The sequence below is a fragment of the Drosophila subobscura genome, chromosome E (genome assembly GCF_008121235.1).
Source record: "Drosophila subobscura isolate 14011-0131.10 chromosome E, UCBerk_Dsub_1.0, whole genome shotgun sequence".
Classification (NCBI taxonomy): domain Eukaryota; kingdom Metazoa; phylum Arthropoda; class Insecta; order Diptera; family Drosophilidae; genus Drosophila; species Drosophila subobscura.
Window position 1 is genome coordinate 15042159 of NC_048531.1, and position 26374 is coordinate 15068532.

At 47.1% G+C, this 26374-nt stretch overlaps 1 protein-coding gene across 2 annotated transcripts in view; it reads left to right on the top strand.

The window, feature by feature from the left end:
- The window catches only part of LOC117889863 (semaphorin-2A), a 44863-nt gene continuing 18489 nt past the window's right edge, over positions 1–26374 (top strand). For both annotated transcript variants that reach the window (XM_034794369.1, XM_034794368.1), the window contains exons 1-2: positions 1–202; positions 12937–13682. In XM_034794369.1, the coding sequence (XP_034650260.1) occupies positions 13427–13682 (256 nt within the window). In that variant the 5' untranslated portion in view covers positions 1–202; positions 12937–13426. The remainder of the gene's footprint in view (positions 203–12936; positions 13683–26374) is intronic.

The following is a 26374-nucleotide window of genomic DNA, read 5'->3' on the forward strand; positions in this document are numbered from 1 at the left end:
GTCGCGAGCGGTACTTCAATCCGGATGGTGCAAACGTCAGTTTAGTGAGAGAGAAACAGTGAAAAGAGCGCTTCGAAAATCGTGAATAATTGTGTGAACAGTGCCAAACATTACTGAGAAAAAAAAATAAACCACAACAAAAATCGAATCAGTGAAAAGAAGATTAAAACTTCAGCCAGAAATCTGCACACATTTTTGTGAGGTGAATATACCAAATGCCAGTTACCAAATGAACATGTGTGTGCCTATGTTTGTGTGTGTGCGATGGCCAAAAAGCTTGCAACGTTCTGCCAGGTTGCAGCATCATCAGAGTTGTTACTGCGGAGAGTTACCTCAGAGTGGCCTCAGATCTCAGAGTTACCTGCTTCCAGTTTGCCAAGTTTGTTGCAGTCGCTTTGCATTATATTCGTTGACCAGTTGATTCCAACTTGTTTGCAACTCGTTCTCATGCCTCTTGGCCCCTGCCACCTTGCCACTTGCCAACTTGCCAACCTCTATCCACAGATTGAAGTTATTTTTGGTCATCAGTTGGCCGTTGCCATTTGCATTTGTGTGGGGAACAAGCGGGAGACCAGTCTCGAGAGCCAAGAGCCGAAAGCCGTGAAGAAGTTTGCCCATTCATTCAACTCGAAAGCGACAAAACATAAATTGCGAATGCAAACGGCCAAATTGTTATTGCCACTTAGAAGCGCCCCAAACGGTGTTGCTCTCCCTCTCTGTGTGCTTGGTTGTAGTTACGTTTTGGCCGTTTCTTGGTAAGCAAAATGTGTGCAATATCTTGGGCTAACTGCAGTAGCCATGGCCGTAACAGTAGCCACCACCTGGTCGCGACTCCAATGCTACAAAAAAAAAGTGCAAGCAAGACAAAAAACGTTATGCCCAAAGAGCCCGCGATTGCATCGCATGTCGAGGTTATTCCGTATGCCCCAGCCCCTTGCCCCATGCCCCGTGCCGTCGCACTAGCAGAGGCAGCCACAAAAAAGCTGCAGCAAGCAACAAAGAACTTCAAAAGCATTCTGGCCAACTCCCCTGCCCCGCCGTCTGTTTCTTTTTTTTTCGGTGATTATGAGAAGAGACCAGAACCAGAAAGTGCCCTAGCAGAAAGTCGATTTGGGTTATGCCCTACCAAGAATACTAGGCGAGAATGTAGGATTGAAGTAAAAGATGTACAGAACTATCTATAAAAGGACGTTCACGAATTCTTACCCCATTTAATGTACTGAAATATTTTGGGAACAATAAGAATCAAGGCCAGAATGTCACTTAGTTTCCATTTGCCGTCTTTCGTATTTTAAATTCTGAAAAGGAATTACAAGTTTCCAACCGAAAACTTTCCACCATAAAAACTCGAATCAATTGAGTGAATGGTTAAAATTTATACTTTTGTTCGAACTTTAATATTTCTTATGCACATTGCCTGCCGCATGGTGCCGCTGTAGTGGCATGAGCCCCGCTAAGAGGGTTTCAATAGCAATTGTAATTGTGGGCGGCTTCCATTCTCCGAATGCCATTCATAATTTGTATAATTTCCAAAGTAGCCTGGGAAACTGCAAGTGCATTTCGCCTTTTCCCCCTTTGTTAGAGTATTAATATGCAAAGGGCACAAAAAAAGCAGTTTAGCTCTGCTCGTTCCGCACAAAGAACCTGAGAAGATTGGCCAGAACCGAAAAAAGAGAAACAAAAAAAGAAACAACACAAAAAAAAGGGAAAAGACGGAAAGGGAAACTAAAAATGATGAAGGAAAAAGAGTGAGAAAATAAAGGGGCGGCATGCTCAAAGCGTTTAAGCGCCTTTGACACTCAGTTGGGCAAGGGGATGAGAAAGGGGATTGCAGAGCGGGGATTCAGAGAGTGGTGCCACGTGAGACAGCTGCCAATCAATGGCGCAGCCTAGGCCCATCACTTTGTGGCCATTTCACTTCGGGGCAACTTGCATGTGTGCTACGAGCAACACTCACACACACAGACAACAGAAACAACAAAAAAGTAAAGAAAAAAGCTACAAAAACGTGTTCAGAAATTGTGGTACTTCTCTCCGTTTTGCTTCCCCATCTCCATTTGCTACTTTGGAATGTGGCCCATGGAGAAAGCATGTGGTAATAGGGGAGAGAAAAGTTCATTTTCATAAATAGTTAAGTTCAAAGTTGGTAACATTCCCTGTGGAGGAGGTACCCGATACTCGCAGGCCAGCAAATTATTGGGTAAACAATCAATTGTACGCAGAGGTAGAGAGACATTTTCAGCTTATTAAATGGAATTAAGCAATTTCTGCGCTATTACCATGAATATTTGAAAACGGGTAAACACAGTGCGAGAGTAGAACTTAATCCTTGACCAGTTGGATGGGGCTCCAGGTGTGCTCGAGGTGGGGTATACGCTAAGCAATACCCATTATTGATTCTTGGGCGGCAAATTAATGTTTTCATTGCGTTTTTCCTGTACTTCCTCCTCCTCGTCCTCCTCCTGCTCGTATCCAGCGGAAGTGTCGTGTGGCCCAATCCGCTGGAATGGTTTGTCGTACTCGCAGTCGTATAACTGGTCAAAAGGAACAGCAAAATGTAACCAAATTACGGCTAATGGTTTTTTAATTGTAACAATAATTGCTGTCGCCATTGCATGAGCTACGGCCGCAGGAGCAGCAGGGGCTGCAGCACCACCAGCAGCAATCAAAGCAGTTAAGAAGGATCTAAGGGAGCGGAGAGGGCTACTACCCTGCTACCCTGCCATTAATGAGTGCTTTTGCCCAGCTTTTAGATGCCTGCAAATTACCAAGCAGCAAAGGGACAAGCGAACAGGATGTCCGTGTAGCCACTGCCCACTGGGGAGGATGAGGCTCCTGATGCTCCTAAACTGGTGATGTATGGTGCTGCCAGCTCCTCTTGATTCCCACATAATTGTCCATCTGCGAGTGTGTGTTTGTGTGCGTTTTGTGGGCGTATTCCTGTGCGTGTCTATAATTAAGCCAACAAAAAAAGTGCTAGGCTATGCCTTTTTGATGAAACAAAAGCCAGAAATGAGTGTCGAAACCTTGAACTTGATGCTGGTACAGGTTCTGCCCTCTGATATTGCGCCAGCTCCTGCTCCACTCACTCCCCACATGCCCACTGTGTGCTGCTGCGTCTGGCCAAGTCCCTGACTTGGTTTTGTTTGATTCTATTCATTGTTCCGTCGGCGGCAGTTGATTATGAGTGTAACTTTTTGTTGGCTTGTTGCTTTACTGCTTTCGCAGCTACTTTTTTCATGTTTTTTCTTCTCTTTTTTTTGTTCTTTTGGGGTTAGCCAGCATAGCATACTTTCCCACATCCTACGGTCCCTAATGTGCGCCATTTTGGTTTTGATGCTGTGTGTGTGTGTGTGTGTGCTCGTGAGTGTGCTGCCCCATTTGCCCAGAGGTCATTATAGATGCTTGGCCCGCTTGGCACGTTGCGGCCGCCAACTTCCGTTGCTCATGTTTCTCCTGCTGCTGCTGCTCGTGCTGGCTGGAAGAGACGCTGCCTCTTGTTGCTTCTGGTGTAGCTACTTTGAGCCTTTTGGCTTTTATCCGAACGGCCTCTGGTTCCCTTAACACTGGGCACTGCCACTGGCTGGGGCTCTGGTGCTCTAAAGTGGCAATTTGTCTAGTTCTGTAAGCGCCTCTTTTAACGATAATGATGATTGCGCATTGTTGCGTTTTTATTTCACTGCACAAACACAGAGCAACAGACGCACACCACTGAAACAGGCAAGCAAAGGGACGGCATTTGGAGGTACAATTTCGCATCCACAATTTACCAACCAAAATAGCCAAGCGGACACACACTCACACACACACAGATATCAACACTTATGGTGACACAACCTGTTCACACACACACACACACCCAATTCACTGCGAGTCCATTTCCATGTCCACATCCCTGTCCCGCTCCACGTGCGAGTTATGTTTCTGGTTTTCTGGTTTTTAGTCCCACACATCTTTTTTCTGCAGCCTGTGTTTGCCTGTGCCTTGTGTTGTTTGCTTAGCATTTTCCGATTTTCATTCATATCCATTCAGTCAGTCCATGCGCTGCATTCTCTCTACTGCTCCTCTCTCCCCTCCCGTCGTCAGTTCATTCATTCGGGATTTTTTATTATTTTCATGGCCATTTCTTATTCCATTTCGCTGTCTGTCAGTCCGGCTGTGGTCCCAGCTCTGTCTGTCTCTTTTGCCTGCTTTCTGCTTTCTGCTCTCTCTCTCTTTTTTGGCCATTTTCCTTCTGGCCAGAACGTGTCGTCGCTGTTGTTAATTTTTAGTGCCGGACAGGAGAGTCTACTCGAATAGTATTTTCCCGCATTTGCTTTATTGGCCATGGCCAAAAACTACGAGCCTGTCTAGACGCTCACCGCCGGGCCGACGGCTCGTTGGCTTTTCGGTTCAGGGGGTGCGCGGTACCACATCAAATCGCAATCATTCGACTAGTAAATCCCTATATATAGAAAGATATATATAAAAATTAGATGGCATTCCCATGCCATCACTCTCTCTGTGATTTTGTTTTGTTTTGGTCCAATTTGGTTTGACGGTTTCGGTTTTGTGCGTTTAATATTTATATTGCGATGTTGCTCCCCCGCTTTATCTGTATTTATTGTTTGAATAAATAGAATTAAAAAGTTTGCATAACATTTACAAATATTTGGCCACAAATAAAATGCATTTCACATCTGTGAATAAATTTTGTGACAAAAATCAATATATATTTTGCGGTTGTGGCTGGTCAGTGCCGTGTGCCGTACACCGTGTGTGTCCGTGTGTGTTTCGTGACTGTGTGTGTGTGTCCTGACATTCATGTCATCCGGCTGCTGTCTGTCTGTCTGTCTGTTTGTCCCATGGCGATGGCTATCTTTTGCCTTTTGTGCGACAGCATCAGCTGATTACTTTATCACAAAAGCGTAAAATGAGCCACAAAGAGTGGGTACAGCAACAGAGGGACACACACAGCCACAGACATCGTACACATGCATAACTTAGTCCTGGCAAGAGGCATCCACGTGCTGCATTCAATGACTTTATCGACTGCTAAACGTCGCTTGGCCATTTTGATGTGGATGCGAAAGCGGACAAGAGCGAGGAAGTAGCTCCATGCTCCATGTGCCACACGTTTAACCCACTAGGATCTGCAAACACACACACACGCACACACATGCAAGCAAACACTGCAAATACACACACACACATGCACACACTTGTCTGATAATTTTTCTGCTCTGTCGTGTGTGTTCGCTTGCTCCCTGGCTCGATGTCCTGGGGTCCTGAGCCCTCTAAATGTTTATTGCTTCATTCTGTTGCGCAATTTAATCGATGTCTGGGCTCTACAAGCTCCCCCATGGCTGCAGCCCTCTGGCAAAGCTAATTTTAAAGAGCGTCTAATGTAAATCGTTGTATTACGGCACTTTAATGAAACTTTAGATACTCGCCAGCCAACGGAAATACCCCACATACTCCCACTTCAGCTCTATGGGGCTGTCCAGCTTTGCTGGGGCTCTTGATTTCCACTTAATTCCTGAATAGATTGTGCACGCCCCTTGCCGCCTTCACCCTTTTATCGCTTTAAGCAATTATCTCATAACACAATCCTGTTTCGGTGGGGGTCAATCCGGGAATCCGTGCCTCATTTTGCGCTCGAATGCCCATCACAAAGTATTTAAGTAACTCAAGCCGTTCCCGGCAACAAAACAGATTTATCTGGGGGCAGAGCATCCACTGGGTCGTAGTGTCAGTGGTGGGGTTAACCCTTTTGTGTGCTCTCTGGGATTATGTATTTGTGTTTATCTTCAAGTTTTTGTGTCTGTCTGCTGCCAGCAAGAAAGATAGAGAGAGAGAGTCCCGCCGAAAAAAAAGCAGAGAAGGAAACCCGTAATGAAATGCAGAAACGCTTAAGTTCCCACTGAGGGAAGTCCTCTGCTCCACCCGTATGCCCCACCGCTGCCTGGTTGACAGCGTGTTAGTGGAAACTAAATGAAATTTTCTTCATGGTTTTGTTCTGTGGGTTTCCATGTTTTTCGTTTGTTGTTCGAATCTTTTTATGGACGGCAGCTCGGGCCTTCGTTCCCCCTGCCTGCCTGTGTGTCTCTCTCTCTGTGTGCTAATGTGTTCTTGTGGGTTGGAGGAGGGTGTCTATTAAGGGTGCTACATGTACATTGCTATAAGAAGCAGCCTCATCATTATTCTCTTCATCATCATCATCATCATCATGATTATCCGAGTTGTTTTTGTTGAACTTGCCGTCATAAGCCGGCTCTTACCTACCTACGTGGGCCCCATTGTGCGACTGTGTCCCTGTGCATAATTGAATGCTCAACCACTTTTCACATTCCACTCGCATATTCGCACACTCACGTGAGTGTTTGTGTGTGTGTGTGTGCCTTTTCAATGACTTCCGCATAAGTGTTTAATTTCCTGTGTATTAACATGCTTAGCAAAAACACATACCGCAGAGGCAGCGGCATACTGGTACTCGTATGCCCAAAACGCAGCCTTTAAACCCCTTTTTAAAGGACACTCGGGGGCGGAAAGGTGCGTTTAGACCACCCACTGGCTGAACCAGAACGTTCGGAAACGGAGCGGCGGCCGTGGCATAACGATTTGTGCCAACAAATTTATTTAAAAAGGATTATCAGCAGCTAAGCGCCATGCTGGCACACTTCAAAGGCCGCCAGACCCCGCGGCTCCCTGCGTGTTTTGCGAACCCATTGGAACCCCCGTGGAACCTGGTTGAAGCAAACAACAAACACAAACAAAAAAAACAAGCAAACAAAACCCGGAACCCGTCATATGCAAATTTCAATGTCAAACTCCTGCCACGCTCTGCATTTGAATTTGAATTCGAGTTTTGAATGTGAATTCGGCATTCAATTTTGTTGCCATGCAACACACAAAGTGCTTCTGCCAAGGGAGAGCCCAAAACACTGGTTAAGTGGCTTTATTTTCCACAATGTTTATGACCGAGGACAGAGTTTAAATAATCAAAATTCTCTTCAGATGAAGCACCGACTCAACCGATGGAAATTTGATGCTCTGCTCTTCATGCTCCCGAAATCGACTCTTAGGATATTCATCCCCCCCTTTTCTTTCTTTTATGGCATTCCTATGCTAACCTTTTGCGTAAGAAACTGAACTTCCTGACATTTATCTCGGCTCTGGAGGAGCATGGAGTGGGGAGGAAGGTACTCGGGTGTATATCGAGTTTTGAAAATACCAACGAAATTTTGTATCTAGCGAACTAAATCGATGGATGAACTCCTGCCCGATCCCTGTTGGATAACTCTTGGAAGGCGTGAGAAATTCAATTTGTTGTCACGTCCATCAGGTTGCTGGAAAATGGTAAAGGAGCGGGTAGGGGGGTAGGGGTTGGGCGCACTTTTTGCTGATGAGTCGCGGGGGTTGGCATTTTCGTGTTATTGAATACTTTAAAAGGTTTTTCGGCTGTTTTGAGTCGACAGTTCTCCCCCACCCCAACTTCACTTTGCTACACTTTTAGTCGTGCCTTCTCTCTGCGCTCCCCTTCCCACTCTCCCGCTCTCTCTTCTTCTCTTATTTTGTAGAGTTTTGGGGTTGTTGCTGTACAAAATTTAAGTTTCGACATTTTGTTCACTAATTGCTCAAGATTTGCTAGAATTTTTGGGAATATTTGCTTCCATCTCTGGCTGAATGAGTCTGGGAATCTGCCGCCTGGTTGCCTTCGATTTTGCCTGTGCATTGTGTGTGTGTGTGTGTTTGTGTTTGTGTGTTCATGTGCGGAAGTTCACACACGCCTGAACACTCACAAGCCGCCATGCGTCCTGTCAAACGCACTCCTCATGCCTCCTGCCTGCCTCCTGCCTGCCTGCCGCTGCTCTAGTAGTTTTCCCTTTTCGAAGTTGCTTGAAAATTTTCAAATTTCCGGCTCTCTCTCTCGCTCTTGCCTCACACTCTTGAGGAAATTGTCTACGCATGTTTCTGGCACTTTTCATGCGGCTGGGATGCATGTGTGGGATTTTCGCTTATCCATTATTAATACATGATTTCCAAAAGTGTGGAACACAAATTCGCAATTTGCTCAAAGATTTCGCAGAGAGTTACTGGAGGGTGGGGGGGAGAGCTCTGAAAGAGGCGTGAATTAGCTGCAATTGCCAGGCTGACACGATAAGCATTTCCCCCTACCATTTACCCATTTTCCCCCTCCCAACTGCTGCTGCCAGGAATTGCTGGCATATGGATTTCCGTTGTCCGACTCTCCTGACTCCGGCCGTGCCTTATCTCGCGGCTGTGTGCAGGGGCCGTGTCCTGTCCTGATGTGATAATCCGCAGGAATTAATAAATAAACCATTAACAAATAAACTAGAGACGTGGCAGCGGCACGGGGCACGGGGCACGGGGCACGAGGCATGAATGTGCGTGCCGCTTGGAACCCTTATCAACGGCATCCCAACCCTCCCAGCAGACAGACTTGACTTTCTGCAAGCATCAGCAAATAAAAGCCAAGCACTCACACCCCTCACGAATGTATCTCTGGTGCAACATATTCCACAGTGCACAGTGGTGCAAAGATTTGTTATCTTTAGCAAAATTTACATGTAGCCCCCGCCCCACTGTACCTGCTCCATGCCAAAGCAGAGGTCAATGTTTGGTCAAGGAGGAAGAGGCGCCCGGGAGGGGTGTGGGGCGTGTCCAGCTCTAAAAAGAACTGAGGACAAAATGCAAATGGCTTTTGTGCGTGTGCGTGTGTGGGGTGTGTCACTGTGTGTGTGTTGCTTCCACCTAAAACACAAATTCCAGTCAATTAAATAGAAATAAATGAATGAATAATTGATAGTTTTTCAAAGGCTACAGCCAGAAGGCTACTCCGCTCTGCAAGCACTGCCTTGAACTCAAAAATCCATTGTAATTAGTGAGCGAAACAGAGAAGGAGAGCAGGAAAGAGAAGGAGAGAAAGAGGGAGAGAGTCAGAGCGAAGGATTGTGGAAGGAGCATCCCCCCGAAAAACCAGTGTCGGAATGTCATTTGAATAATTTAAAATGTTAGACGCGTTCGATGGGCCAGACTTTGACACTGACCATGGAGAGCTCCATGGCTGTCTGCTGCTGGCATGCCACCCTCAAAAAGGGGACACACCGAAAGGGGAGAGGCCGCCACTGGGCGGTTTAGGATAGCCACAATGACGTTAATGACAGTGACGAGCGGTTGTTTGCCTCAGTTCTCGACCAAACATTCGGCACAAACAAACAAATCCACTGCACGCACGTACTCCACAGGCGACACACTCATGCACAGACACCACACACAAACACACACACTCATACACTCGTAAAAAAAAACAATCAAAATGCAAAACGAAACGCGGCAGAGCCAAAAGAGTGAAGCACACCACTGGGAGTGTCTGTGGATGTGCGTGGCATGCACCAGCACCACCACCACCACCACCCGGAGGATCAACAACAAACACAAATGGTTCCTGATTGCAGCCAGGAAGCGGCTGAAAGAGGTCGCAGCGGAGAGGGAGCTGCAAGTCTCTGTCTCTCTGTCTCTCTGTCTCTGTGTCCTTCTGTCTGTCTGGCTATGCGACTAGAATTCAACATTTTGCCGCCATTAAAATCAAATTGCACTTTCGTGCAGCAGCAGCAGAGGCCAGGGATACCCAAAAACCTAAGGAACGATGTGGCAGGCGGCAGTCAGCAGGCAGCAGGCTGCAGAATGAGCCAGCAGACAGCCTGGTGTAAGGTACGGGCCACGGGCCGTGTCAACGTTTTGGCTATTTCAGCAAAAATATTGCTCCCGTTTTTTCCGCCTGCTGCTGCTATTTCCATTTGCCGTAACTCCTCTCCGCTGCTGCGCTGCCGCTCTGTTCCTCTCCTTTTTTTATGATTAATAAAAGTCAAATGTAAATAGTCGAAACGAAATGAAAGCAAGCGTCGCACGGCGACCTTCAACTGGGTGCAACGTTGGGTTTGGGTTGGCGTGGCATTGGACGGGGTTGGGGGTTGTGACAGAACTCTGCATCTCTGGCGCATTGCCGCACACTCACCCTCGCAACCCCCTCGCAATCCCACATTCAGGACTTTCGCTTAATTTCTATTAGCATTGCGCGCTGTTGCTGCTGCTGCTGCTGCTGCTGCTGTCTCTTCGTTTTCATTGCTGCGGCACAGGTTGCTGAGGTTACCCCAGAGTGGGTGGCAGGCAATGGCAGTGGAAATGGGTGTGGGTGGTGGTTCAGGGACTTCTGCAGCTGTCTGGCTGCCTTGATTGTTTGTATTTCTCATGGCACTCGATGTCAGTCAAAATCGCTTCTCTGTCATTCGTCGCTCGTGCTCTCTCTCTCTCTTCCCACTCTGTCTAAAAGGTTACCCCCGAAAAAGTATGCAACATCAAGCTGAAACAGCACCCTCCTCTCGCCCCCCCGCTCATCAACCATCCATCCACCCATTTAAGCAACCAATGAACCCACCCACTTTGTACTGCTGTTTGTTTTACAACGTTTTTAACTTGTTTGCAAGGATTAGGTAAGCAACTCAAACAGACAGGGACGAGCAGACGAACAGGAACCATCAGCAGCGCCAGTGCCAGTGCCAGTGCCAGTGCCAGCACCCATTGGCCATCCTGGATGCAATGGCAACTCATAAAAATAGATAAAGACAAGGCCTCCAATCTGAACCTGAACCTGTTATCGCTGCCAGGGGGTCCGCCGGGAGTGTGGGTGGGTGACGATTGCCCTGACTGGTTGCTAGCCCCTGCCGTTCTACATTAAATGCATCGAATTACATTTTCTATTAACCAGAGCGGGGAGCCGGAGCCAGGATGGGTACACGGTAACCCAGGGACACCCCACTGAGAGCGGAAGGGGATCGTGCGGCTACTTTGTGCGGGTGTGTTGCAGAGGCTATTGTGTATTGTGTATTGTGTATTGTGGGGCATGCATACCAGCCCAGCCCCATGGCAAATGTTGCTCGTTTGTTTGCTGCTTGTTTTACAATTCACTTTTTTAACGCTTTCGCGCTGTGATTCTTCCAACGAGTCCTGCCAGCGGGCTTCAGCTTCAGCGCCAGCTCCAGCTCCAGCTTGCTGCCACGGCCACGGTTACGGCAACGGTTACGACTCCGGGTCTGACATTGTTGTGCGGCGCCTTGAACCTTTTACAGTCAGCCTTGGTCCTTGCTCGTTGCCCGTTGCCCGTTGCCCGCTGCCTGCGTCATGTCGTCGACTTCCCCTGCCTCTCTCTGTACCCCGTCTTGATTGCATAAGTTTTTTGTGTTGCGCTTTGGCTAAGAAGCCGCTGGCTGCACGCCGTTTAGTCCCCAAAACCCCAGCCACAACCAAAGCCCCTGCCCCCAGCCCCATGCCACCAGAGCCCCTGCCCCTACCCCTCGCATTGGTCTGGCTTAAAGTTATGAAAAGTTTTGTCGTTGTTTTGCCTTCTGCCTTGGATTTTCTTTGCTTTTCTTTGCCTCGTGCTCTTTCTTTCGTTTCGTTTTGCTGGCGTCGTGTTGGGTGCTTTTTCCACGTATTTGGTTCCTCTTTAAGCGCACATTAATCAAAGTTTTTCGTTGGCTTAGTCAAAGTTTGGGGGCATTTATAAGGCAATTGTGGAGCTCGTTTCGTTCGTTGTACACGACAGGTGTGTGGGTGTGTGTATGTGTGTATGTGTGTGGGCAGGTCCTGCTGGTGCTCCCGGGGTGTATTCTTGATCCTTTGACGACTGTATTGGCATTGAAGCCATATGCCATTGGGGCCACAAGTTGTCTTGGGCAGCAGGCAGGGCTGCAGGCTGTCAAAACAAAAATTGTACGAAAATTCCTGAAGAAAAGTTTCCCATTCTTGTGGTCAAAAGTGGATGTCCGCCCATCCGCCCATCCGCCGCCTCGTCTTGCTCGTGGTCAGCATTGGAACGGAATGTTCAGGTCAAGTCGAGGAGCTGCATAAACAGGGAAAAGTAAACTGAATGACTTGCCACTCGACTCGTCTGAAGGTTAACGCACACAGAGACAAACACCCCAGACCGCACACACAGATACACCACTAAGACAAAGCCTAATTGTCAGTGTCTGGGCCGCCGTCCTACCATGCCCCACAATGCCACAAAACACAACCGTAACCGCCCCCTGCCCTGCGCCCCCCGTAGGGCCCTGTCTGAGTGACTTATGTCTGGCTTTAGAGAGAACTTTTTTTGTGCAGCATACAATGTTGCATTGCAAATTGAAACACGCGACGGCCAGCGTTGCGATGCGATGCGATGCTATGCGGGAAATAATATTTAAAGAAAAAAAAGAAAACAGGACAAATCAAAAGACATTTCACGACTGTTGGGATACCTTAACAGAATCAAAGTATTGAAGGATTTCCCACAAGCAGTGCATACTCCGCAGCAGCACTCTACAGGGTATAAGCAGGATTTCCCAGACATGCACACACACACACAGACATAGCTGCAGTTACTACTACAAGCATATGCATAAATAATAATGCACGAGAATAGCTTTAAGTGCAAGCGTCTGCTAGGCCCAAAGCTTTGCTCTCCTCCTATTCAGCTGTGTTTTTCCATGTTTTTTTTTTCCTATTTTATCGTCTGTTTTCCTCTCTCTGCCCCCTGCCCCTGCCCCATGCCCTGCCCAGACTCTTCACTCGTCTAGCCGTCTGCCTCTCGCCTTGGCTTATCCTGCAGCAGCAAGCGGGGGGCGTACGGAGTGCTTTGTATGCACTTCAGCTTTGAATGTGTCTGCATTTACCCTTGAAAATGTAACCATTGTTTTGCTGCAGACTCCGTTGCACGTTGCACGCTGCACGTTGCACGCTGCCCGTTGCACATTGCAAATGAGTTCAATACACTTGGCATAAACATAAACATTACTGGGAAATCCACTCTGGCCGTGGGATATTTCCATCTCTGCCCCAATGCGCAAACTCCAACTAATAACTCTCTCATTCGCTCTCTCTCTCTTCCGCTCACAGGTGTCTGGAAGCAACAGCCGAACGGAAACGGAAACAGAAACAGAAACACGAAGCCCAAAGTTAGTTCGTGAACGAGCGAACGTCGTCGTCCTGCTCCGTGTGGGTGTTTATTTAACACAGTTCCTCGTGCGCCGCCCGTTCAGTTCGTGCCCGAAGTCCGTGCCGTACGCGCTCCGACCTACGACCCAGCGCGAAATTCGTGAACATCAGAGAGACAGTGACAGAGAGACGTAAACGTGAACGTAAACGCAGATAGTCAGGTGTCGCGTGTGCAATGTGAAGAGTCGCTCAAGATCGGTGGACCCGTAACCAAATGTCGCTCAACGTTAACCGTGCTCAAGCTCCTCCTCCGCACACACACATCTCTCACACAGTGGACCAAAAGTGCACCACTAACAACCAGTAACATCCGCAACAATCGCGAGTGCCCTGCCCGTCGCCGAAATATACGTATAACTGTATAGTGCATCAGGAAGGCAAGGAAGACAATATGTGCTCCATGGGGAACCAGCGGCCCCAAGGCGCAGACACTGGCCGAAATCGCCGCCGCTTACACAGCAGCGGCAGCAGCACCCACAGCCCCCTCAATCGCCTTAGCCGCCTCAGTGCTCTGCTGCTCGTTCTGGGTGCGCAAATAATTTATGTGGAATATGCTCGGGCGGATTATGAGAACACTTGGAATTTATATTACGAGCCGCCCTGCTGCTCGGGAACAGCTGCCGGCCATCATCTGCGCCACCACAAAGGTAAGTCGAATAGGAAGCTCCTCCGTAGAATGGAGAGCGTGGAGCAGAGTCCCTTGCATATTTCATGTCGCAATTTAAGTTGAGGTAAGTGAGTGAGGAACTCGCCTGCTAATTTGCGGCAGCAAGATTGGCTCTGGCATAATCAGTGCCCGAAATTTAGTTACCCATCTAACGCAGATGTGGAATATACAATGGTGGAAGGTAGTTCTATCTCTATTTTCCTAGAAGAAACTCTTGACACAACCCTTAGCGCCTCCTCGAATATTTATCCTAGAGCTTTGGCATCGAAAATCTAATTTAAGAACTCGCAGAATTTTTCCCAGTGGAGCTGCCGCGTCTGGGCCTGAGCCTGTTATACAAATAAAATGGCTTAAACGTTTCTCTTTCTGCACTTTGTTCAGGCATTCACATTCTTGGCCAGCTAAGCCCCGGCATACAAAACTATTCACAACAATAGGTTCTGGGTTTGGGCTGGGGGCTGAGGCTGGTGCTGGTTTCGGGTTGGGTTCCCATTCGAATCGAACTTTGGGAAATAAGTCAACAGCTTACATAGCCGCGAATGCCAAGAAGTTTCTTCTATGTATATGTGTGTGTCTGTGTGTGTGTCCCTTTTCTCTCCTTTTCCTTTTCTTTTTTTTGTTTCTGCCCAAAAGGAATAATTTTCACTTTAAGCGGATTTGCTGTTGCCGCCCACGTCTGATGGTCTGATTTGGGCTGATGGTGTGATGGTCCGATGGTGTGCTGCTGATTCGGGTGCTGATTCTGATTCTGCTGCTGCTGCTGCTGCTTTTCCTTGATTTGCCATTTCGGTCCACTTCCGTCGGCGACGTCTGTTATCCTTTTCATCGTGTCTCGGGTTCACTCCTGGCCATTTGGCAACCGGGACTCGTACTGTTCGCCCACTGCCATTGTTTTGCCATTGTTTTATTTCATCGGCAAGACATTTCTCTTCCGAGTGTGTGTGGAGTGGCGGGTACGGAGGGGGGCAGCGATAGGGTGGCACAACTTATAGACTCATTCGCGCGCAGCAGCCTGCGCTTCCTTCCACTTTAGTTTTCCGAGAGTGCTCTACCGTCCATCCATTTCTCTGCACTTCTGCTCTGTTCTGTGCATTCTGTTTGGCTCGGTTCGGAGTGAAATTAAAAACTTTTGCCTTTCAGTGGACTCGTTGTTTTGTTGTTTGTTCAATTGCAGGACCTCGCTCTACTCTCTCTATCACTCCCGCAGAACCCCCATCTTGACCGTCACTTCCGCCACTTAAGATGTGTTTTTATTTTCTCTTTCTGCTCTTGTTTTTTTTGTTTTTGTCTTTCAACTATTAGTGTTTAATTAGTTTTCAAGTGGAGTTTTTATGGACCCAAAGCCGGGCTTAGCCCCGGCTGAGATTTGCTGTCCACAATGCTCCTGACCAGCAGCTTTTCCGCTTTTCCCTTCTCCCTATTCTCGCTCTCTCTCTCTCTCTCTCTATCTCTCTGTATAATTAAATCCCATTTCGCATATCGGATAAACGTGCACTGTAATATAATCTACCGCACACAAAGTAATCCGCTTGGCTCTCTAAGGATCGTTGCTGCAAAATGAAGCTATAACGCAAAAGTTATTAATATTCACGGAGTATTATGACAGACCAGAACCAGGCACTCCTCACGCCCCGTGGCCCCAGCATTATGTGTGAAAATAATCCCCTGTTAAGCATTTTTATTTACAGAAACAATTTTGGTTGCGTTAAAGATTTCCCTTTTTACAATTACCGAAATCTTTCCGGGGAGGGCAGGGGAAAGAGAGATTTTCGCGGCCACAGAAATGCAAACAGAAGCGAAACAGAACATTTTCAAGCGCAAAAGTTTGCCCAAAATGGGTGGCAAAATGCGTGGAAAGAAAGCGGCAAAGATATTTTTCAACTTCATAAAGGTTGCGAGACGGGTAAAATAAGCAACAAAAAAAGGACCAAAACCAGAGGGAGGGCAAGAAAGAAAGCATATCAGATGTTTGCGTTGTTAATTAAAGAAAAACAAGCAAAAGTTTAATGGCGAATATTAGCGGAGGGGCTGGCTGGCTGGCTGGCTGTCTGCCGTGGACCCACACCTTGGCCGTAGACTGTGAGCGCGTGAGACTGGCCAAAAGCTGCGGCCATTGCGTAAATAGAAATAGCTACAAACAAAAAAAAAGAGAAACAAACCCTCCTCGGAAAAGGGGTGCAAAAATACACAAAAAACTTGGCTACACTTTTGGCTCCCTCGTTATTTCCCCCACGCACGCAAAGCGCACCAGCGCCTCCCCTCCGCCAGCCACCGAAAAAAGGCGATGGAAAAAGGAAAAACCGGGCAAAGGAAAATGTAAACTGTTCATTCCTCTCGTAAACTTAAAGAATTTCGGGCATTTAGCGCTGCTGGCAGCCAGGCAAAAGCTGTTGTTTTTCCACTCTTTCTTTTCGGGCAACAAAACGAGAAAAGTTTTTGGCCAGCCGGCCAGGTATGTGGGCTAAATTAGCCCCGGCTCTGCTCCGCAATTAAGCAGCAATTTTCAGCAGTAAGCGGCTGAAAGGAAAGACACGACCCGAGCAGGCCGACAGGGGCTCTTCAGGAGTCCATCAGCACACAGTCGAAGGGCCGCCCCTGTGGATGCTCAGTGGCTCAACCCACACAATCGATATGTGGGTGCTGTCAGAGCCTATACTTAGTGTATGGGAATGCCAGGAATTTAAGAAAAATCAATAGCTCCCACACACGTGGGACTGTGCCTCACCTGAAATTTCTCTGGAATACTCGCATGTGGGTTTTGTGCTCTAGGGCAAAACATCTCCTGCTGTAACCTTATCCAAATCTAAATTGGGCTTAGGTCGTAATTTACAATCGCATTGACCTGATTTCCTGGCTGCTGTTGCAAGCGCTCCTCTGGCTTTTGGCTTGCGGCGTTGTCCAACGGATTCATTAGCCAACTGCAAGTGCCATAATTCAACTTATTTCGTGAGTACAAATGCTGGTGGGGTTGAGGGAGAGACGAAGTGTGTGTGTGTCTGTGTGTGTGTCATATATCTTAATGCAGAGACAAAGGCTGTGAGGCACACACATGTTGGTGCACCGCAGCCTCGAAAATACCCACACAAAAGACAGAGATACAGTCATACAAAGATACAGTAACACACGAGCTGAGAGAGGGTCTTTGTGTGAGTGTGTGAGTCCTTTAAGCAACGAGTTTCCTCATCAAGGACACAAGAGGAAACCGCAAAGCGGAGCAGCCCTAGCTTCTTCGGGGTGCTCTGTGCCATCACATTTGTGGGGCTCAAGTTAATGAGGACAAATTAATTAAACCAGAAATGTCTGCACCACTAAATTTGATTATAAAACTTTACGTTTTTCATTCCAATTTTCATCTTCAGCTCCAGCTCCAGCTGTGTGTGTGTGTTTGCGGTTTGTGACATAAATTTGTCGACATAATGATGCTAAATATACATTTTCTTATACACCCGAAAAACATTAACCCCGCACCGCCACCCCCCACTCAACTGGCATTAAAACTTTGGTCTTTCAACTTTTCTTGCGATGAAAATAAGAATGAAAATGGATTTGGGATTGGGCTTGGGATCGGGATCGGGCACTGGGACGTGGCATGGAAAACTTGTTTATAGTTTTGGCTTAACAACTTACGGCGAAAGCCTATTAAAATTAATTCAATTTTATGTTAATGTCGGAGTTTATTCAATTTATTTAAAACACATGTCGCTTGATTTAATTAACTTTACACGACCGCTGCGGCTTCTGTTGATGTTGCTGCTGCTGCTGCAGTGGGCAGGATGCTGCTGTTTCAGCACGCACGTTGCATCTGCAACTGATGTTGCACTCAGCTGCCGCTGACACATGATTGCCGTCGGCTTGGGGACCGCGGCGCAGCAACACCAGACACAGACACTGACAACACAGGACGTTGGTGGTTATTGTTGTCCGAAGCTTGACGCTTTTAATTAAACACTTTACACGATTATGCCATTGTTTAAACTTAAATTGGTAAATAAATAACGAAGTGGGATAAAAGTCTCCGCGGAGCAAAAAAGAGATAAAATCAGAGCCACAACCTGCAAGGCAGGAAAACCAAAGTGACAATCAATAAAAGATCCCCGCAGCCAGAGTAAATATTTGTTCCACACTCTCAAATAACTAAGATGCAAAACCACTGCCAAGGATTCAACTTTAATTATGTGCGGCCATCAAAGGCATTTCTGTGCAGGCCATAAACCTGAAGAGCCAACTAAAATTCCAGCAAATCATCGAGAATGAATAAGCATTAAGTGTAGACATAAATTACAAACTATTGCACAAAACACAGAAGGACTGTCCTCGCATGTGAAGGGCAGACGAAACGTCCGAACGCCTCTCTCCACGGCTCAGCTCAGTGAATAATCGAATGTCTGCACACAGACACCTCTCAGTGCACTTATTTACACTCGATTTCAATTATCTGCTCAACCACAACCAACAACAAAAACAATGCTCAAACAACAGAAATATCTATGTTCCATTCATTAAGGCAGGGTGGGTGGCGGCTGTCTGGCACAAATATGCCAAGTGAAATATATTAAAGTTATTGCTGAGACCCCTCGCTCGAAGGGGTGGCTTAACCAAGGGTAGCTGTACAGTACAGGAAGACCACATTCATACGAGAGCGATTTTTAGAGTGGACACCAAACTATTTTGACCGTTAGCATAAGGCGCGGAAAGTTGCCCAAAAATCGGGGGAGGACTTGGGGGGTTGATTCCACAGCATATTGCAAAAGTTAAATTGGTTTATTGTCCATTTTTATGACGCAGAAAAACTTTGTGGCATGCGAAATAATTGCATTAAGTGCAGTGCGGGTCACGTCATCGCCCTGCCCCTTCCATGCATCGCACTCTTGCTGCATGGGAATGGTCTGATTGGACTAGATCGAGATGTTGGCCAAGTTTGCATGATGCGGGGTTAGAAAATTAACACATCATTTAATCGACGCACAATGGAGAGCGATAAGAAAGCAATCAGACGGAACGAACAAAAAAATAGAGTGGAAAACCCATTTCTAATTAATGCTCGGACCTTCCAGGGGGATGTCTGTGTGCCCCACAAAGAAACGCCTACACAGGAGAACGAAAGAGAGAGAGAGAAAAAGAGGGGGATAGGTAAAAAGGAGAATCGATTGACCCGTTTCCTGTGCGATACTGTCGGATACTCCCAAGTCGGCGACGGCATTGGATTCGAAGTCAGCTCAGCCCAGGAACTGGCAGCATTTAAGAGGGTTTGTCCGTGTGTCGGTGTGCAGTCATTTATAATAAATAATAAACATGAAACAAAAGGCTCACACACACACATGCACACATGCAGACAAAGGCTGAGAGACAAAAGAAAGTTATGGCCAGACCACTTCTTCATATGGATATTCGATATTTATGACACATACGCCGCATGTGCCATACCACAGTCACGCAAATCGAAACCAATGCGAGAAAATATTCACTTCATTTATATGTGGACTTGTATATGAGACAGAACAAGTTTGCGGTGGTAGGGGGGAAATGATAAAAAGAGAGTATTTATGATAAACAAATACCTTTCACTTTTCTCTTCGTCTCAACACCCGATGGCAGCAGCTGAACATATGTATGTACTTGAGTACAGTGCGTTTCGTAAGTATAGAGCACTGGTAGTCAAAGATTCCACTAAGCTTTCCTGCAAGAGATAATTGATAAATGATTAAAACTTATGCACAAATAAAGTGAGTAAACTTAAAGTGATATAAATGACACGAAATTATTTGCCCATAAAAATGTTTAATAAAATTAATGTCACAAAAACTTGCATTGTCATTGAGTTATATAAGATTGAATTATTTATATTATATTATAAATTCCATAACCGATAAATTGTGTATAAAAATTGATGGAAAAACAGAAAAAATTGATAATTCAATGAATTCAACGACATGGAAAAGAACTGATTCAGAGCATAACATCAATGCGGAAGGAAACCTAATCGATTATATTCTTGCAACCACATTTGCAAAGCAATTTAATTAAAAACAGATCGGACGACCAACAGTTTCGACAGTTACAAATGTCATTGCTCCAATTAGAATCCATCGATTTTCGCGTCACTTGAATTTACATTTTATTGTTTTGCCACGCAGCGTACACACCCACACCCACACCCACACACAGAGTCGTGAATCACATACATATAATCATATAAAGTCATTTCCATGAAAAATGAACTTTCCCTTTATGGTGTGAGGTGTGCTGTGGCACAAAATGTGGCTTAATAGCGAAATATAAATCTCAACTCGAAGCCGAAAGCATTTCGCATTTTGTGTGTGTATTTCAATTGTTACGCAAAAATTATGCGTAAAGCATAAAACCGCACACGGATCGCAGGTGGAGAGTGAGAGAGAGTGAGTGTGTTGGGCAGCGGGTTGGAGAGGGGTAGAGCGGCAGCAGCGAGGGACATTAAATTGCAATAGCGCACAAAAGTATGCAATAAAATTTGGCTAATGCGCACAACAACCAGACTGTCTGTGGCTCCGCGCCGTACCTCTGTGTGTGTGTGTGTTTGCGGGAGAGTGTATTTGTGTTGGCTTGCAAATATTAGTCATGCCAGAACACACACACATACCCTCCCTCACTCATTCGCATTTCCATTTCGAATTGCACATAAAACCGCCAATTTAAAAATGAAAACTGCCGGCCAGGCTGTCATGTGATGTGCAGGAAGGGCGAAGGAGCGACTGTGTACGGAAAGAGGGTATTGTGTGAGCTAGAGGTACTGTAGCGGTGGGCCTGCAGGGGGAGGCCATCCATGCCCGTCTGGCGCATAATTCTACTTTCCGCCCGTGGTTGTTCTTGTAACCGCTCAATTTTCTCTGCCGCCCTTTCGAGCACATGGCGCGCCGCGCACCTTTTGCCCAGCTAAAAGTGAAATTTAGCCGCTACAATTACCGTGCAATTTTTGGGCCAAATTTTTCTTCGCTTCGCTACGGTGCGCGGTGCGGGGTGTGGGTGCAATTTGCCACACTTTCGAATTGGTGGAACGGAGGGGGACAAATTTTAAATTGTTCTACCCATGAATAAGTGCTGAGGTGTGGCACAAAAGCCCCCCCTAGGGGCGAGGGTGAAGTCGGGTGAATGCCTCAGCTCGATTGTCTTGTGTGTCTCGGTACGTCGCCATCTGTCTACGGTCAAACTGCAACCTTGCCACGCTGCCACGCTGCCTCACTGCCCGGCACCAAGCCACACCACACTGCTACGTCTCTCTGCCCCTCCCTTGCTAGAGAGCCTCTAATTTATGCACCCTTCTCGCAGCAGAGCCCGGCAGAAACCTGCTGCGTTGCATGTGGTCCCCGGAGTTCCCTTTTATTTATACATTTCTTCGTTCTGTTTTATTTTTTCTGGTTTAGTGCTACACGAGTTTTATTTCTGTACTGTGTGCGGCTGCGAAGCTTTTATTTTTTCTGGTTTTCCCAATTGAGGTGAAACGGAAATGAGCTGCCGGAAATGCCTGAGCTACACATACACAGAGCAAAAGAGAGCGACATGGATCCACAGCATAGTTGCGGATTAAGGCAGCAAGGCTGCTCGCTCAGTCCTGCAATTTGAAACAATTTAGGCCACGCGTCGTCAAAGTTACGCCCCCCAGGAAGAGCAGGGAGGGGAGCCAGCCCACAGCTGATGGAAGCTGTGTGACTTAAAGCCAGTTCTTAAAGCCATTTTATGTCCAGCAGCTCTTGGCTCGTGGCTCTTGGCTCTTGTATGTGTGTCGCACGCACTCGGGGGCGCATCGCTGACGTGGCGCCGTGTCTGACCGAGGTGCCAAGTTATGCGCATATGGAACACCAAAAGGCCCAAAGCCTCAGTCCTGCCTGCCTGCCTGCCTGCCCAACATGTGCGTGTCGCAAAGCGTTAGCATACTTTTTCAGGTGTATGCCAAGCCAAGACTTCAGCTTCTGCTCAGCAAAGAAAAGTTAAAGTTGCCTTTTGTCACGAAACAAACAGATACGATACGATACGATGCGATACATATCGTACTGCCTACAGCCTACAGCTGGCCTTAGGGCGTGTTTTGCGCCTCAAAGAGGAAGCAAACGTGTTGAAAATTAAGAAAATATCAGGCTGGTGGAGACACACGGAGCCCAAACCACAGGCCGCTGCCAATCAACGTCGAGGCCAGTTTGCTGTTCTTGCCACAAAATGCTGCTGACAGGGCAAAGAAGGAGCGGGAAAGCGGGGGAGTAGCAGCAGGAGTAGCTGGCAATGTTGACACAAAAGGTGTATCCTTAAAATAAGCATATTATTATGTGCTTTGTGTTGTGAAAGCGGCAAAAACCTCAAAGAATACGCACACAGAAGCAGACAGAGAGAGAGAGAGAGAGAGAGAGAGAGAGAGTGAGAGGTGGAGCATGCCCCAGAATCTAATGAGTAAATGAAGAAGCAAAAACCGAAAGAGGACACCTTCCGGAGAGCATGGCCGGGCAGGGCAGGGCAAACAAGTCGAATGATTTATGTTTATATATCCAGGAGCTAAGGACACGACACCCAAAACGCAAAAGAAAGGACATAAAAACTTAAATAATATCAGGGATAAAGGAGAGAGAGAGCCAGAACACCTTTGCGTGCCTCATGGCCCCTTGTTTGTCTTTTATGATGATTATTTTTCAACATTTTTACGATTTATATGACGGCAGTCAGCAGACACGAACGAGGGAAAGGAAGAGCTCTGTGCCACTGTTACCCTTGCTATGGCTCTGTGGCACAGGCAGCGAATGCAATTATAGTGCACGCACGGACACCGACACACAATAAAATGTTCATAAAGAGGAATCAACCTCTATATATTAAAGCAAGTCAACTCTGGCCGACTGTCAGATGCAGACAGGCAAGGCAGCAGCGCGACTCCTCTGTCTTCCTAATTAGATGAGAGTTCTACAGCTACACTTTGGTGCCCCTGGTTCCCTTGTTCTCTCTCTCTCTCTCTCTGGTTATGTGGGTAATTAAACTTACAACTTAGTGGAGCCATTGTAGCCCCCACTCAGTATTTGTATTTGTGTTGTCAGCCTTTTGTGCAAGACCCTCTTCAATGGGGCACTCTGGCACCTTTTGTTAAGGAGAGACCAGGAGTCTCCTTGCCATCATTATGCCAAACGGGTTTCACGCAAACTTTCGGCGCAAGGTGCCCTGGATTTATGGCAGTTACCCACTGTTACAGCTCCCTCCTCCATCCTGCGGTCCTGTAGAACATAATTCTTGCCGCATAATTGCAGCATTAACAGGGTTAATGGCGCCACTGTCTTGGCATGTTCTTATGAAAATGTTGCCTTATTATGATGAGCAAATGTGTTATAAACAATAACATGAAGTGGTCTATGGCCAGACAGGGTAGCAGCTGGGATACAGGATACTGCTACATGTGGCAGAGTAAGCTATACAGGAGCTGCATCAACAGCAGCTGCAGCTGCAGCATAAAGTCCAACTTCATGTGGCGTAAAGTTTCGTTGCAATTTTAGTCGTTCAACTCATTAAAAACTTTCACGTGTATTCTAAACGTTGTGGATATATCCATGTGGTACGCACTGTATGAAGCCGAATATTGGTATATGGTGCAGTGCGGTACATTGGTTAGGCGTTGGCTAAGGTGCAACTCTAATGTCTGATGATTCTGGAACTCTCACGTAACGCACTGCACAGCTAATATCAAATGTTTGAGAGGATAGACTACATTTTCATTCAGTTTTTCCACATAATTAACATGCAGACAGGCACACACAGGGGCACGTATACAAGGGGGAGTCACACCCCCTTAGCCGTAGCCACCTTTGGCCCAAACCAACACCCAGCGCCCGCCCTGCAACCTGCCTTCATTCAGGGGTTAGGCAAACAATGTTGCAGTTATTAAACTAAGATGGGAAATAGTTCACCCAACAACCACCCTGATGGGTGGCATGGAGTGGCCTGCCGTGCCGTCTCAATATGGACACATAATGGCCAATAAAATGCATGCAATTTCCCTGCCTCGAACAACTTTTGACGCTGCATTAACATTTAAATGAGTTTATCTAGGAGTGTGGATCAGAGGAGTAGCGGGGTGGGCACGGGGTGGGCACGGGGTGGGCACTGGTAGTACTAATATTTATGTCATGTCCCGCAAGGGCACTAAAAAGCCATCTGGCCATGGCCGCCCCTGGCTCTCGTCGTGCGGCAGGCACAAAGAGACAACCCCAATGATTTCAGACTGATTTATGTGTTTTTGAACTTTCTCCGGCCGTTCGTTTTTTTTTTGTGTTTTTGCGTAATTTAATTAATGACACAGGCACGCACCGTAGAGGCCAAAAGGGGTAGGAAGGTAGCGCCAGTAGGTCCTCAGGGGCGGTGCGCTTCACCCAAGTCAGAGGCACTCACTTCATATCACTTTGGTGGCATACTACCTGCTCGCAAGATTAATTAGCAGTTGGAACGCACTCGAGGCGCTGGGGGTAAACTCGACTTGTTTAGGAGCTGAAAACAAATTGCGGCCAATTGCGCAGTCAGCAAAAGGCAAGCCGGTGGGCAAAGGGTGGCCAAAGGGTGGGGCAAGAGGTGGCAAATGTGGACTGAGAGTGGCATTGGGGAAATCAAGGTAAAGTGCCGCAACTTTGCTTGCTCTCCACCACTCCTTCTCCTTCGTCCGGTTTGGGCACTGTTCAAATGTGTGCTATGCATACGTGGCGCCCCAGCTCCAATGTCAGGTGACCCTTAGGGAATAGACGGATAGCAGGGAGAGCAGCGAAAGTGCTCCAAGGGATATGCCATACTCGTACATTGGAGCTGCATTTGCAGCTGTAAAGCACAGTCATGGCCAGAAGCAGAGCCAGCGCCAGATATCGTATAGTGGATGGCTGACTGCTGCCCTTGCCCCCCCATTGGCTCCGTGACACATAGCCCTGGGGGATAAGCTGCAGCGTAAAGTGTAGTGCGCTCTTAAAAATTCAAATAATCTAAAAAATATGCAAACGATTTTTCGCCACCGAGTGCAGCAGATTCGAGCGGGTAGTTGGGCGAATCCGAAAGCTCGACTCACGTTTAGTTTTCATAAATTCTCGCCATAAATATTTATGCTTGCGCTTCGAAATATGTAAAATTGGTAATTGGAAAATTGTTATCATGCAATGGAAAAAGCGCTTCCCACACACCCACACACACACAGCTATAAAGGAGGTGTGGCATTTGGCCCTGGGGCAAAGATCTAATATAATTTCAGGTGCATCGTGTGTGGCGTCACCGCCAACGCACTTTCGATATTGAATTCCAATTATGCAATGTAATTAAAATCGCTACATGAATTTTATGCATAATTTCCCTGAATAAAACATCCGTTCCACGCTCTTTCTGTTGGTTTATCCTTTCCTTCGAGTGGTTTTCTTCCCGCAAGTACATGTGTCGTAACATTCAAATGGAAATGTAATACTTGAAAATGCATTCCAAGCGCTTTCCTTTCATGGCTGCACTGGCAGCGGAAACAGCGAATTCGGGCGTATTTTTCAGCATATTAAACAAGCCAAAAGGTTCAAATGCTCCTGTTAGACATGCTCCTGCGGGATCTGTGCTCCTTTTCAGAGTTACACAGAGACAGAGAGAGTGGAGCGAGAGTTCCTTGCCGTGGCTGTCTGGCTGTCAGACCACGTCGACTTCATCGTCTGCTTGACGTCTCATTTTTTCTTCGTTTCTTCTTGGCTTTTCACTGGCATTCTCCTGCGTCTCCGACTGCAGTTCTGGCACGTTTTTTTCGGCTATTTTTGCTGTTGTTGCTGGGACTGGGGCTGCTGCTGGGTCTGCTGCTGCTGACGCATGACGTAGGTGTCTAGACTTGCTAATGTTTCCTCTTGCTGCAGTTGCAACAATCATTGGCATCCTTTTCGAAGACTCGCCAGCTAGCTCCTTCCCGATGAAGTCGTACAATTTCCGCCCGCTGAATTATGTTCATCTTGCCCTCAATTGGGCGAAGCAGCTTCCTCTCCTCCGCTAACTTGGACCAGTTCTGGGATTAGGGCCAGTTTCAGCCAGATCCAAGTGGCAGAGCTCCCTGTGAGCCCTCTTTAAAAATTGTTGCTCGTCGAGTGCTTAAAGTTAGTCCATGGCTTCCGCTTGCACTCTCTCTCTCTCTCTCCCTAGGACAGCCACTGACATACTTCTCTTGTAAACCAACTTGTAATATATTCCCACGCCGTTTCGTGTCGGGAGTTGGGCGACGGCAGTGCTTTCAGTGTGTGTGTGTGTGTGTGTAACCACATTTACAGTGTGCAGAGAATTGCACGTTTGTGTTTTTAGATTACGGCATTGTCTAGCTTTCCTGTCGGTGTATCTGTGTCTGTGTCCTCTTGTATCTGTGTCGCTGTGGCCCGTATATGTGTCTGTGTCTGTGTGGCTGACTGAACCTACATGCATGGAACTCAAGTGGCAGTGGCAGCCATGTCTATGGCTTTATTTTTACTATACATTTCTGTGTCGTCGTCGCTGCTGCCTACTTCTAGCACCTCTCCGTAGGATACCCTTGCAGCGAGCGGGCTGTTATGCTTCTGACAATGTGTTTGCACTGCAGGCAGCGCAGCTTCTTTAATCTACAATCTGGAAGGAGATCTTGCAAAGGCCAGAGAGCGGCAAGGGTATGCAAATTTTCGGTGTCTCTCTCTCTCTTTGTTTCTT